At 51.0% G+C, this 13262-nt stretch overlaps 3 protein-coding genes across 3 annotated transcripts; 2 read left to right on the plus strand and 1 right to left on the minus strand.

Annotated features, from left to right (window-relative positions):
- Positions 1–883: 883 nt before the first annotated feature.
- COX16 (Cytochrome oxidase assembly) lies at positions 884–2968 on the plus strand. Its single transcript, XM_062874714.1, has 2 exons — positions 884–1341; positions 1414–2968. Exons 1-2 carry the CDS (start codon positions 1078–1080, stop codon positions 1492–1494), a joined length of 345 nt encoding a protein of 114 aa, XP_062737886.1. The 5' UTR covers positions 884–1077; the 3' UTR covers positions 1495–2968.
- A 3132-nt stretch (positions 2969–6100) lies between these two features.
- QC761_114390 (uncharacterized protein) lies at positions 6101–6844 on the plus strand (the record flags this gene model as incomplete). Its single annotated transcript, XM_062874715.1, has 1 exon — positions 6101–6844. The coding sequence occupies one exon, from the start codon at positions 6101–6103 to the stop codon at positions 6842–6844; it is 744 nt and encodes a 247-aa protein (XP_062737887.1).
- Positions 6845–8330: 1486 nt separating this feature from the next.
- On the minus strand, positions 8331–13190 carry QC761_114400 (uncharacterized protein; the record flags this gene model as incomplete). The annotated part of the gene is made up of 8 exons (XM_062874716.1): positions 8331–10848; positions 10916–11522; positions 11572–11640; positions 11693–11821; positions 11961–12249; positions 12306–12395; positions 12450–12546; positions 12605–13190. The coding sequence occupies 8 exons, from the start codon at positions 13188–13190 to the stop codon at positions 9467–9469; spliced, it is 3249 nt and encodes a 1082-aa protein (XP_062737888.1). The 3' UTR covers positions 8331–9466.
- Between the last annotated feature and the right edge of the window lie 72 nt (positions 13191–13262).

Below are 13262 nucleotides of genomic sequence, written 5' to 3' on the forward strand. Positions count from 1 at the left end.
AAAAGTTGGTTGAAGGATTGCAGTTGCGATTCCTCGTGCCTGGATAAGGTGGTTATAGCAAGGTCTCGAAGTTGCAGTGTATGGAGCCTGAAACAGTACGAGGAGGCATGTCGAAAGATGCCGCTCTCAGTTGGCATAAGACAACCTTCCATAGAAGGGCAGTGGCGCTAGCTGCATATGATTGTTGGTTCGTGACAAATTGTAATACTTTTTTTCCCTCTCACTATTATCAGAAGACTACTTACTATTAGTGCGCAAAGTCCGTGGAAACAGCTCGGTTCCAAGTATGCTGCTTCAAGTTTCTGATGCCATCCCCTCTGCGGAAACGGATGAGGTGAATTCATCACTCTGAGCCATAGTATACATCAGGCAAAATTCCCCAATCGGTTACACTTTTTTATACAATAGCTCAGTTCATATATCTCAATATTCGGCCAACCTCTTTTGAAGGAGTAGGCAGCTGTATCTAGACAGCCGAATGAATATCTTGTATCAACCAATAGTCGAACTATGATGCCAGAAAAAGAAGACTGGCCGGATGATTGACCAAACAATACAGGACAACTCTTGAATTGTTAAATGACGGACAGATTAGTTTCTTGGATTTGCTGTGCTTCAATGTCCTCCACTCTGATTCAGGCATGTTGAGCCTCAAGCCTAGCGACTGTAGTTTCGACTTTCTGGTTTTGTAGCAATATGTTAACTTGTAATAACATGTTAGAAATCTAAAAGGAAGCATATCAATACCGGTTCCAAACACTATCCGAGGGATTGTATCACTTTTTCGGTGTTGCTAGGCAGCATGGGCCCTTTGTTTACATCGTCCACCAACTCAGGGGAACCCTAACCCTCCATATATTATGCCATAGCCTGCTTAATCATCCACCCCACCAAAGCTTCATCCCATCATACAACAATGATGGAGCAGCTTCGGAGCTTCAATTTCTTCAACGACCTACCGATACGGTTTGCACCTCCGAATACCTCGAGTCACCAGCCCAGATCTCTGGAACTGTCAGTTTCACAACCTCTACGGAATTACTGCCCGAATCATTCCCGGCAAAAGTACCACTCAAAATGTCCTTCGGCTCCAAAAAGTTCCGCGGCTCCGCCGAATCCAACACCTTCGGCGCCCGCTACCGCGCCATGATGGCCAAGCGCCCCTTCCTCCTCTTCGGCCTCCCCTTTTTGACAGTCATCATCGGCGGCTCCTTCGTCCTCACGCCCGCCACCGCGATCCGGTACGAGCGCCACGACCGCAAGGTCAGGACCATGACGCGGGATGAAGAGCTGGGTATCGGGCAGCAGAGGAGGAAGGTGGACATGAAGGAGGAGTACTACGTGAGTTTTCTTTTGTCACGCTGCAAAGAGACATATTGTTTGTGGGGCTGACATGTGTTGGTTGTTGTGCAGAGATTGGCAGCGAAGGATCTCGACGATTGGGAGCAGAAGCGCGTCAAGAGGTTCAAGGGGGAGAGTGATGGTATTTTGTGAAGAGGTGCGCGCTCTGTGTCAGGTGAGATGATGGGGGGTGTTTATGAAGGGATGATGGAGAAAAATGGCCGCGAGCAGCATAATCTCACCGCCGATTTACCCAGCCTTCCAACTTTACGAATCCCTCCAGGCCGCAAGTTGGGTTGGGGGTTTGTTATTGTCATTGTCGGCTGACCATAGCAACCCCCAGTCACGCGCGTACAAAAAAAGAGACACGCGCGCCTTGTTTTTGTACGACGATGATTGATCCGATGGTTTGGAACTTACTCGTGCAGCATTGAAAAGAAGGCGGCTGTTGTCTTGTCACTATTACGCCGAAAATCTCCGACAGCTGTTACTCGCCCCCCCTTGCCTTTTCAGCTGTTTGATGGGGGAGATGGGGGATGTCAGTTTTCCATCATAATATCAGTCAAGATCACAAAGCAGTACGGCCGAGCGGGATCGACTTCCGGGCACACGGTGATGGTCTCGGGGACTTTTTGATGGTGGGGGTTTTGTCTCCGCCATCCTTGGCTTCAAACCCGGACGTTATCTCCACATTTTGACTCTGGGAGCCTCCCGCGCTTTCCCGCGGCCGAGAGTCAAACCAGTCTGTCGGAGAGATCACATATTCAATTTTTTTTGTCTCTGAAAGACGGGGAAATTTTTTATATGAGCCGGTTGTTGTCGCACACAAGCCACATTGACAGGGGGTGGCTGAAGAAATCGGGGAAATACTCCGGGGCTGGGTAGGGTACTTGACAACTGATATAGTTATCAGAGTCAAAACAGACAAAGACAGGTTGGTTACAGCCGGTGTTTTTGTCTGGTCTCACCTTAGCTTTGGGTATTGCCTAGGATCGGGTCTGCTCATCCGAGGTTGCCGGTGACAAAATCAACAAAAGTGGTTGTTGGAACCGGGAATTTGATCACTTTTACCAAGTGTCGGGTTTCCGGATTGTTGGTGATGATGGCTGTAATGGATCCGATTGGATCCAGACCCTTGGGAGGAGGAGGAGGATGGGGGCTAGTTGTGCTCAGCGATGGGATGATGACGGTGCTTAGGTTGCTGAGGATTAGGATACCTCGGGGCTGCTGGGGAGGCGAGGCTGCAGAAGGAATAAGTGATGGGATTTTTTGACAACACAGAGATGCATGCATACGTTGCCGCCAGCCTTGCTGCTGAGTACCACCACCTCCACCATCACCACCACCAATACACAAAACAACGGCCCAAAATATCATCTTTTTTTTCATCCAACAAGAGGATCTAACTTTTGGGCGCCCGTTCCAACAAGGCAGTAGCTGTAGTGTCTAGTGTTTGATGTTTGCAGGGTGCATATGTCATTGACCCCAGTGACCCCTCTTGTACATAGGAGTTTGAAGCCAACAAACCATAAAAGATTTGTTTATGTCAAAAACGCGGGGAGGATTTTCCCTACGCCTCGGGCACAAGCGTTGATCTGCGGATCATCCGCCCGCATTTTGTTTCAGAAGATGGTTTGTGTGTGTTGTCTATGATATAATGTGATCTCGATGCGTCATTGCGTTGGCTCTCTCCGGGTTTACACACACACACACACACATGCGGCAAGGGAATCCGAGGGTGATTTGAGGCAATACGATACGGCCGTCGCCGACAAAAGCAAGCAAGGCGTTGCCATGTGGTGTTTTGTTTTTTGTTAGTCATAATTTAAAGGAGGCGGGTCGTCAATCCAAAAGGGGCAGGTTGAATAGTAGGGGACTCTGTGTGGGTGTTTACACTTTGCGCCTGCGTCTCGTGAGTATTTCAAATTATGCGGGAAGGCATTAGTGTTATCTACACACGGTGTCCCCGCGTTGACAGGGCTGGAATTCGTCTGGTCTTTTCAAGAGAGGGGATGAAGGCCCGGCTGTCTGTGTGTGTGCATATGCATCGACATATCTACTTCCCCCCGCGCTTGATGCCCGGTGGGCGGGACTCACAGACTCGCGCAGAGCGGGTAGGCTAAGGTAGTGCCTGTGGTGGGTAGGTATTCAGCTTGTTGCACTGGCGTGAGCCCACCCTCCTGGTTGGGAATTCGTAAAATATTTGTCACTGAAAGCCCAAGAGGCGGTTAGAGAGAAATCTGGTGCGACCTGCTGTGTAAGGCGAGGAGGCTTTTGGCAGGTTGCTTGGGCGGTTGAAGATAGGTAGGCTGGAGAGCCTCATCGTCATGGGCGTTGTCCCCTGATTGTTGCATTGATCTCTGCGCCCGGTCTGGCGGGATTATGTGTCCTGACGCAAAGGGTTATGAAAAAAGATGGGATGGTTGCCGAATCACCTGAAGTAACTTCGCAATTACTTGATGATATCCGCAAAGGGATGTGCATTGTGGAGATGGGAAACAAAGATCCCGAAAAGGTTTTGAAACGTTTTTTGACGTATTTCGTGCCACCCAGCCATCATCCAGTCTGTCAATCATCGAGCTCATTGGGCGAGATAACAACGAGCCCGAAACTGCCGATCATAATGAGGGGAGGGTTGAAAGGGCTGATGACGGGATGAGTCCTTGATTCCCGGGACGACTGGATGTCGCGAAGTGCCGCCACCACAATTCCAAGTTGGTTCGTCCATGTTGACAGTCTGGGCCGACCTTCATGGCCGGCCATGGTCTACATACGACAAGGCGATACCGTCAATATTTTGATGTTGGATGCTTCAAACGGAACGATGGCTTGCAGCTCAGGCCTCGAGGCTTGCCGCTGCTGAAAAGTGGCTTGCTGACAACTCGGTGTGGAGCTCAAGGCTGATGATATGATGGTGGGGAACATGTCTCTCCTCTTCAAGAATAGACGGAACTTTTTCTTACTATTCGGCATGCCGCTCGTCCCGCGTCGTCTTGTCTAGATTCCCGAGCGGTGAACCCTACTATGATATTCATAGAGTGCTGACCCCTGGTGTTATTTCCCCAATGTCTCGATTCCCACCTGCAAGGGATGACTGTTGATGGGACATCATGATGGATAAAGTGACTGATGATCAAGAGAAGCAAGGAGGGGACTTGGTGCCAAGATGCAGGTGAGCGGCTGTGGTTCGCACAGATAACTCGCTAGCGATCTGCGGATCAACCACACTGCTGGAACAGCAGGATTTCAAGCCACAGGGCCTGGCGCCGCTTTGGATGTTTTATCCCCGCGTTGATGGCTGCTGGCTGCTGATGACTGGGCGGTTTATCCCAATCTGGCTGTCTAAAAAGGCCAGCGAGGCAAGGCTCTTCATCATGGGGTTGGAGGACACTGCCGAAGGAGGGGGCGTTCCTTGAGTCCCGTGAGCAGAAGCATTCCAAAGCAAGGTACGAGATTTTTTTTCTGGTTGCCACGAGTTCTTGCTCGGTTCAGTCAGGGCCAGTTGCCCCTTTTGGCAAACGACCGGTCTTGCGAGTCTTGTCGTGATGGAATAATGATGGCGTGTTGAAATTGCGGGAGGATCAGAGTATACAGATCGAAAGAAAGCGTGGGAAGCGATGCCTCAAGAGGCCCTCGGATCGATCTATTTTTCTTCAAAGGTGGAGGCCGAGTGGAGGAAGCAAACATGTTCGCACGTTCGTGGCTTCGATGGGATTCCCAATGTGACTGAAAATCTTGAAATCTTGCGCCCTGTGATCTGCTTGGCTGCGCTCAGTATTTCGCCATTGCCATCGCCAATTCTCCCTCCCGGGCCAATTTGCGAGACCTTTCCGGTCGATTACTATTATTTTGAAGGCCGAGGGAGGTTGCCGGCCATGATCCACGGCCCAAGACATCTGTTGCTGCTAACGTGAAAGAGGCAAATGGTGGTCGCAGAAAATTGGCGATTTCTGGGGAGCTCTGGGCAATCGATGGGGCCGTGCCCGATGTGTCGATACCACCCATGTCGCAAGTTGCCCAGCGATGCCCAGCTTTGGCGGGGGAGATGATGTCTGCCCTGATCAGTGATGACGTACCCTTGTACCGATTTTGAGGTTGCAAATTTTAGGAAGTGCATCAGGGTGAATGGCAGCATGTGGAGGGAGGTACTGGAAACCGCGGGTTGCTCTCTGTGATTTCGGGTCATAGAAATCAATAGGTAGTGAGACGGTGGAGGGCTTCATGAGCCGTCATCTTCTCCTCGGCCGGTATTCGTGTTATTCTGACAGCTGAAGCTTGCGCGGAGCGGAGTGGCTTGGATCTGGCCAGTGCTGAAAGAGTGCAGCTCTCATGGCTCGCTTGGGCGGATTGTAGCCCCACTCTTTTCGATGCATGGTGGTGTGCAGCGCTCGAGCGCCGTGTCCGGGCCACGGAACAGGCCTAGTCAGCCACCGCATCCACCGCCCAATATCACGCTACTCTCTGTACGTACTCTCCGGGCTGGGTCTTGCATCAGCTGCAGGTACCACATCTCTCGTCATGCCCGATCGGCAGCCTGCCATGAGCATGGGGGAGAAAAGCCCTCCATGCGTATATATCCCCGCTCCTCCCACCTAGCTGTACCTATCGAGAGCTCCCGGTCTTCAGCAAGCCTCACCAACCACCACACAGATACCCTCGAATGTCCGGGTCCAGTCCAAGAGCCAACCACGGCTAGCCACCTCTTACAGACTATCAACTATATCTACCTCACCACCCACCACTCACCAGACGGCCGGTTATGTTCTGTGGCCTTCCTCACCACCACCACACCAGTCATCGAGCCCTCCGCAGTTTCCGGAGTCACAACCGTCTTAGAAGCGAAGCTGCCTCACATTCAATCATGCACTTCCGTCACCACCACAGCCAGCCAAGCAGTGCCAGCTCGCTGGCCAGATCCTCCATGGAGTCCTCATCATCTTCAGTATCACGACCTTCAACGAGCGGGGGAAAATCAGAACTTTCAGTCGACTGGGACCCGCTCCGTCTTCACCCACCTCTTGCCTGCGCCCCGGTTCCACATCTTCCCGAGGAGACGTCCAGCAGACGATATCAACCCCACGAGCTAAGGCAAGCTCGATCTATGCACAATCTCCGAGCCCAACAACACAACAACCACACATCCCGGCACAACCACCAAGCCTCAACAGCAACTGTTATCTATGGGGGATTTGACTTTGGGTTCGACAATAGTAGAAGCCATCAGGCCTCGGCCAGAAGACCACCCTCACCAACGCCAAGCACTGCTTCGGATGCCTCATCACTGGACGGCATTCGGGATGCCGAGGAGTGGGGCGATAACTTCATCGTTACGCCCCTCCCGGCCCCGCGCCGTCGCCCCCACCCTCAACACACCCCCGGACAACCGGCCGCCCTGTCCGAGGCCGACAATTTTATCAAGAGGGGCGGCTGGAAAAGACGAGGAATCGTCTTTGTAAGCGACACACCTGCTCTGGCTCCTGAGGAGGAGACTTGGGAGATCTAAACAATCTTTCAGCTCACTGTACCATCATCGACTATACTATTTTCTCTTTTGCCTTCCCTCTGTACACTTTTAATTTCCTTTTTCCACATGTACATGACCCAAAGCGGGTCTTTTCTGCATCTTAGCCGGCGTTGGGCATTTTTTTTTTGAGGCTTTTTGGGTCAAGGAATGGGTCACCATCAGTTGGTCAGGACATCGACTGGGCCCTTCATCGAAAGATTGGTCATGTCATTTGTGCATTTGGAGGGAGTTTCATACATCACCCGAGATACCACTTTTTTTGTTACATTTTTCTTTGGATATGGGGGAGTGGGTTACCGCGCCTACAACGGGTTACGGGCTTCAGGTGCCCATTTAGGAAATCCCGAGCTTATACATGCAAGCAAGGGTGGCAATGGATGGTCAGGCAATGGTCAGACAGACAAAAAATAAACACTTTCTTCACCTTGTGCTTCATCTTCATCTGATCTCGTTGTGAAATCGGCCGTTACAGAATAAGCTTTTGTTTTGGCCCGTGCATTAGAAGATCACACTATGCTTCATCTTCAACTGATGTTTTTCCCCCCTTTGCAGCAGAATTGTTTTGTTTCAAGTAGCTGTATACTCGGGCAAGAAAACATTCGACTCCATCAACGGACAAGTCTGTGTGTAAGTCGAGAACAGGCCCAAAATGGCATCACCGAGCCACATCGGCAAAACACGGGAATAGCGTTGGCAAACACAAAGTGTGCCCATACAACAAGAAAACGAAAGGTCAGAGATTTCCACAGTCACAATAGGTGTGGGTGACAAAAAGAAGTCATGAGGCCAGAAAATGGCTGAGGTGTGCGTCGTACTTGAGCCATCCCTTGCTTCCTTTTGGTTCGTGTACCTTACCTGGTGTACCTGCCTTGCCTGATGACAATAACCCCTGTCGTGGACATGCTGCAAGCACTACCGAAGCCACGCACGCCTTCTTTGTGACTTCCTCTCCCAGGAGCCATCTCTCTTTCCTCTCATGGTGAAAGCCGAGCCTCACCGAGCCGAACACACGAGCCGAGAATCTGAGTATGTACCTCCGTCTCCGCGCGCACTCCCCCGCCTCCGGTCATCGCAAGCCACGAGGCTCTCACAAGGCGACTGGAACCATTTTCAGTATCCCTTGATTAAACAAGACGACTCGATATACGTGGCCCTCCGTGACCACCAAGTCGTCGTCACAAAAAAACCACCCTATCTGCCATGGATGTCATGTCGCCCATGGCCAGTTTTTTCTTGTCCAAGATTGAGTCATCCAAAACAAAAACAAAGAAAGGCGGAAATTACACTACCTACCCTCCCGCCTAATAGCCTGGGCAAAAACGTTCCCGTGATGCGAACAAAACCTGTGGTGATAACGTAAACCTTCCTTGATTTTTTTTTCATGGTGTTTTCCCGTCCCTTGGCACCCACCACCACCACAAATTCACACAACTCTGTGCAAGTCCATTGGGTCTTGGCAGGGCAGGGTGACAATCATGGGTGTCCATGATGATGACACATTCAATCCCGCTCATTTGCACGAAATCCGTTCTGCACAATTCATACTCTTGCTTATACCGCAACTGATGAACTCATCACCTCACCCTGCCCAACAGCATCGCAATGACAACCAGCCGGCCGGCACTCCTCCAGAAGAAAACACTTCTCATCATGGCAGCACCGTCTCTTCAATGAAACCTCACCCTCCACTCAAAACCAGTTCCCATCCCCAACTTATCACAACATTTTCCATACCTCATATTACAGCGTCACATATCCCACTCTTCCACTCACAAAACTTCCCTCGCCCATCATCCCACCCACTGCCGGCTCTCTCGGATAGTCTCACTTATACCATCAAAAACTAGCGGTCAAGATACTCCGGCCTTCATCAAATCAAGAGGCGAAAACACAGTCTCCCACCTACAAAAACTCCATGCCAATACTCCAAAATGCAACCCGACACACACCTTCTTACGCAACACTTCTCTCTTAAACTTCCAAGGCCCAACTTTTCCATCCCGTTCCATCCAGAACAGCCATTTTTCTCCCCTCTGCCCCTTGGCTTACATCCATCCGACCTGGCCAGTGTACCTGCATCCCGCCCCCGCATCCTTCTCCTTATCGGGCATACTACACAGGAAAACATCACCAACTATCCCTACCTTACCCATCCATCGTACCTGCAGAGCGAACAATTTTCACCGCACTGCTGAAAAGAAAAGATGACTTGCATGCCTTGGGCTGGAATGCACACAGCTGAGAAAATGCAACCTCACGGCTCATGCGGCAGAATTCTCAAAAACTAACACCAGCACCGTCTCATCGCCGTCGTAGAGTGTGTGTGTGTGTCAAATGATCAATTGATATCTAATCATATTCACATCTTGTAACTTGCTCTCATAGAATCTAACCCTGTTCCTGTCAAAAAAAATCAAGCAAAGCTGTCACACCAAGAAAATCTCTCCTACGGAGCATCCCCTCCTTTTCTCCCTCCGACTCCTGCAGGTACCACACACACCGAGTAGGGAGTAGCGTCGGCACCTGAACCACCATCCGATCTCCCGCAGTAGCCAGCACCAACCAGCCTGCCTTCCAAAGAAGCCATCCCATCACAGCACCTCAATACGACCCCTCTCTCCCGTCATAATAACTCTCCGCCACAAACGAATTCATATCCCCCGGCCAAATCCTCGTCGACCTAACCGGATGCCCACTCTTCAAGCTCAGCCACGGCAACTTCGCCCCTCCTTCATTCGGCGCCCACATCGCAATGGCAATATGATTCTCTGTCCCATTCGTGTAAATAATCCCATCCGGCACATGGAACTCGTTCTGAGGTCCAAACTTGGAAATATACCTCCCAAACTGATAGCCATTGACATAAAGCCATGCCCGGCAACCATTCGCCGCCCTCTTGCTCTCGTCCGTCTCCTGAAACACAAAGCTCAGTGGCGTATCGTATATTCTGTCCCAGTTGATCGTCAACTTCGCAGACCAAAACCCAACACCTGGCTTGTCAAGTCCGTCCTTGAATGGGTTCTTCGAGGTATCCCCAGACAGCGGAGCTCCCGGAAGGTGGTAGCCCATTCTCTCAGCAAACAGACCCCCTTCGTTCAGAGGGCCCCTCACCTTGTCTGCATAATACTCCCCCTTCCAGTTGCCCGTCAGCTTCCAGTCAATGGGCATGACGATATTGTGCACAGTTTCGTCAAATATACCGTAGTTCATGATACCACGCGGCGACTTCATGCGGTTTGCCCCTACTATCAGGTTCTCCTCCAAGCCCATGTTGTCGACAAGGACAGTGAGGTTGTAGTTGACCAGGTTGTCGTAGTTCACCTCCAAGTCAGGAAGATAGTACAGCGTATCGTTGCCCTCGGTGTCGAGATTGCCGTCAAAACTGTAAAGGAATTGGTCGTTAAGCCAGACAGAAACTGCAAATCCCGGGCCGCCCTGGGTGTACAAGTTCAAGGCCGCCTTCACCCTTGCCGCCTGGAAGTGACCTCTGAAGACGAGCACTCCGGTGTGAAATCCATAGTCGGAGCCGTAAAGAGAGGTGGGTGTGTATGCAGGGGCAGTGTCGGTGTTGTTGGTCATGAGGACTGATCGAAGCCAGCCAGAATCGTCGTAATCCGACTGGATCTCAGGCAGACAGTCACGGTAGTTCCACTCTATTCCAGTGACGAGATCCGGCGTGCCAGTATTGTTGGCAGACTTGTAGTCAATTGTGACTACCCAGTTACCATGCTCATTAACTGTGTAATTCACTGGGTCGGAATTCACAGTGAGCGTTCGAGCGAGGAGTGGAACGTTCATGATCTCGAGTGTGGTTGTCTCGTTGAAATCACCCATCAGGATCAAACCCGTGGTGATCCCGCCCTCAAGCCAAGTCTCGGCTGCTGAACGGATCAGATAACCGCCGTAAACAATGATCGATGATGCCCCCTCAGAGTACGCTGGGACTAAATCCACCGTCCAATATTTGTAGGCAGATTTTCGATCTGTAACACGCAAAGTGTTAATCAAGACCCTGTTGCCGCAAGTACTTCTTCGCTGTGCAATACTAACTTTCAAAGTGCATATACACATAATTGTTGATCACTGCCCATTGTCTATCTGGACCGATTGTCCACTGAGCGGCAGTCGTATTTATGTCAGCAAAAAGATTGACACCGCTGCTTTCAAGGATGGGGTCTGCCCAGGGGTGGGTGAAGCGAAGCTCATGATATTCGCCAATATTTCCGTAGATCACAATGGTTGTCTTGTTGTAGCTGTTCCAGGTAAGAATTTCTGCCGAACAGTAAGTCATAAAGAACCCGCCGAAAGGGTAGTCCGTGACGAGTAGCTTGGAGTCGCGACCAGACAACACAAAGTTGGCTGATCTTGCCGGCAGATGCCACCTCCCGGAGGCTGTGGGTAGCTTGAGAGTGAAGGCAACGTCGTCAGTCTGACGATAGTCACGGTGACGGATAACGTAGAATGTGCCGAAGTCGCCGGTGAGCTGAGTTGCAACAAGCTTGTCGTCTGTGGAATTCATCTGAAACCCAACTATGCCTTCGGTCATGTTTTCGAATGGCATTGCTGCCAAGTACCCTGGAGAGACTTTGAAAAAGTTGGCTTGAAGCTTGAGCTCAGAGTATTTGGGTCGGCCAATGGTGCGGTCTTCAGCAATTGCCTGAAGAAGGTGTCAGCTCGTGATGATCAAATCCCAAAAATCGACAGACCGCTCCATAGTCATAACTGGTATAGACATAGGGATCTCCCAAGTTACCCCAGTTTGTTCCGCCAAAGATCTGGACGTGGTCAATGTTTGGCTCCTAAATGAGCCCCTGCAAAGACACTCACCATGTAGACGTTGAAAACCTTCACACCGGCCGCATAGCTGTTCTTGAAGAGCACGCGAGCCTGCACGTCGTCGAACAGCTTCACGCACTCATCATATCCCACAGACCCCCAGGTGTCATAAGCACCGCCCTACGTGTTGAGTGTGTCAGTTTCGCAAAATCAGAGCAAGAAGGTCTCGGTAGTCATTTGATTCTTACTTGAAACTGCAACTAGTCAGCGTCTCTGGAGCAATGCAAGATGGCGGAGTAGAGATCTTCATGAGACTCACCTCAGGGATTGTGTAGGGGGTTCCTGGACTCATGCCGATATGCTTCGACCAAAGATCTGTGTAGGTAGCATTCTCTGGCCAATCCTTCGCCGAACAGTCGAGACCAAAGGGATAAAGATCATGACCGTAGATATCAACTTCGCCCACACCGATGCCGGGGCGACTGTTTCCGGCGGGCCAAGCGTCGTTGTTGATGATGGGAATAGTGATGCTCGCGTTCTTTGCCTTTTCGATGAGCCATTGCATATATCCGTTGTCAGGAAATCCTTTGTAGCTGTCGGTGGACATGCTGGAGATATTGTCAACTGACTATCAGAAACGCATTCTGGACTGGCACCAACGAACGTGTATTCATTCTCTACCTGATAGAGAATGACCGGTCCTCCGTTGTCGACCTGCCATTTGGCCATGAGATTGGCAACTCTGACGACATAGCTGGTTGTGGAGTTAGCCTCAGTGCTGCGGATAGCCTTTGGTGACTCAACCTACTTTTCAGAAGCCTGTAGAAACTCTAGGTCTGCAGTTCGTAGAGTGGGCGTGGTTCTCTGCAGCCACCCCGGCAAGCCGCCTCCAGTGACTTCGCCATCTGCCACTGTGTCAGCTGTATCTTGCTTGACTCCAGAGAACGGGGAAATAAAACTTACTGATGTAAGGCCCTGGCCGGGCAATGACATATAAGCCATTCGTCTGAGCGAATCCTATAAACAAGTCCAAATCAAACCAACCAACCTCGTCCCACTCTCCCCTCAGTGGCTCCAACATCATCCAGGGGACATAAATACTGACGGCATTGAAGCCCATGGCTTTGATCTTGGCCAGCACATCGCACCACAGCTCGGGGGATCGTGGCAGTCGGAAATAGTGGAATTCTCCGCTGTACAGCATGATCCGCTCGCCATAAACGCTGAGTGAGTTGTTGTCATAGGTCACAACAGGGCCTTGCCAGCCTTCGGGGCGGACTTTGATACGTTCCTGGTTGTAGTTGTAGTACGAGAATGGGGAGAACGTGTAGAAGTTTGAGGTCGAGTTCGTGATTGGGTTGGAGACCGGTGTAGAGGTTGAACTGTTAACTGGGAGCTGCGGAAGAGGAAGTCCCCCTCCCGGGCCGGAACTGATCGTATGGTTGAGCTGCCAAGTGTAGTTTGGCATGACATAGTGTATAGTTGCCAGAGCTGGCGCCATGAGGGAGAGAGCCAAAATCATGGCGATGATGCTGGGGAGTCTCGCCATTGTGCCTTGGTGCAGACTGAATTCTGTCTGGGACCGTAATTTGGTGAAAAGAGATGGTCCTTGAAGGTCAAA

The sequence above is a fragment of the Podospora bellae-mahoneyi genome, assembly GCF_035222275.1.
Source record: "Podospora bellae-mahoneyi strain CBS 112042 chromosome 1 map unlocalized CBS112042p_1, whole genome shotgun sequence".
NCBI classification, from domain to species: domain Eukaryota; kingdom Fungi; phylum Ascomycota; class Sordariomycetes; order Sordariales; family Podosporaceae; genus Podospora; species Podospora bellae-mahoneyi.

Bases quoted from the DNA above. Each gene is read 5' to 3' on its own strand.
- COX16 (XM_062874714.1), top strand. From the start codon at position 1,078: ATGTCCTTCGGCTCCAAAAAGTTCCGCGGCTCCGCCGAATCCAACACC. The intron at 1,342-1,413 runs GTGAGTTTTCTT...GTTGTTGTGCAG, and splicing joins ACATGAAGGAGGAGTACTAC to AGATTGGCAGCGAAGGATCT.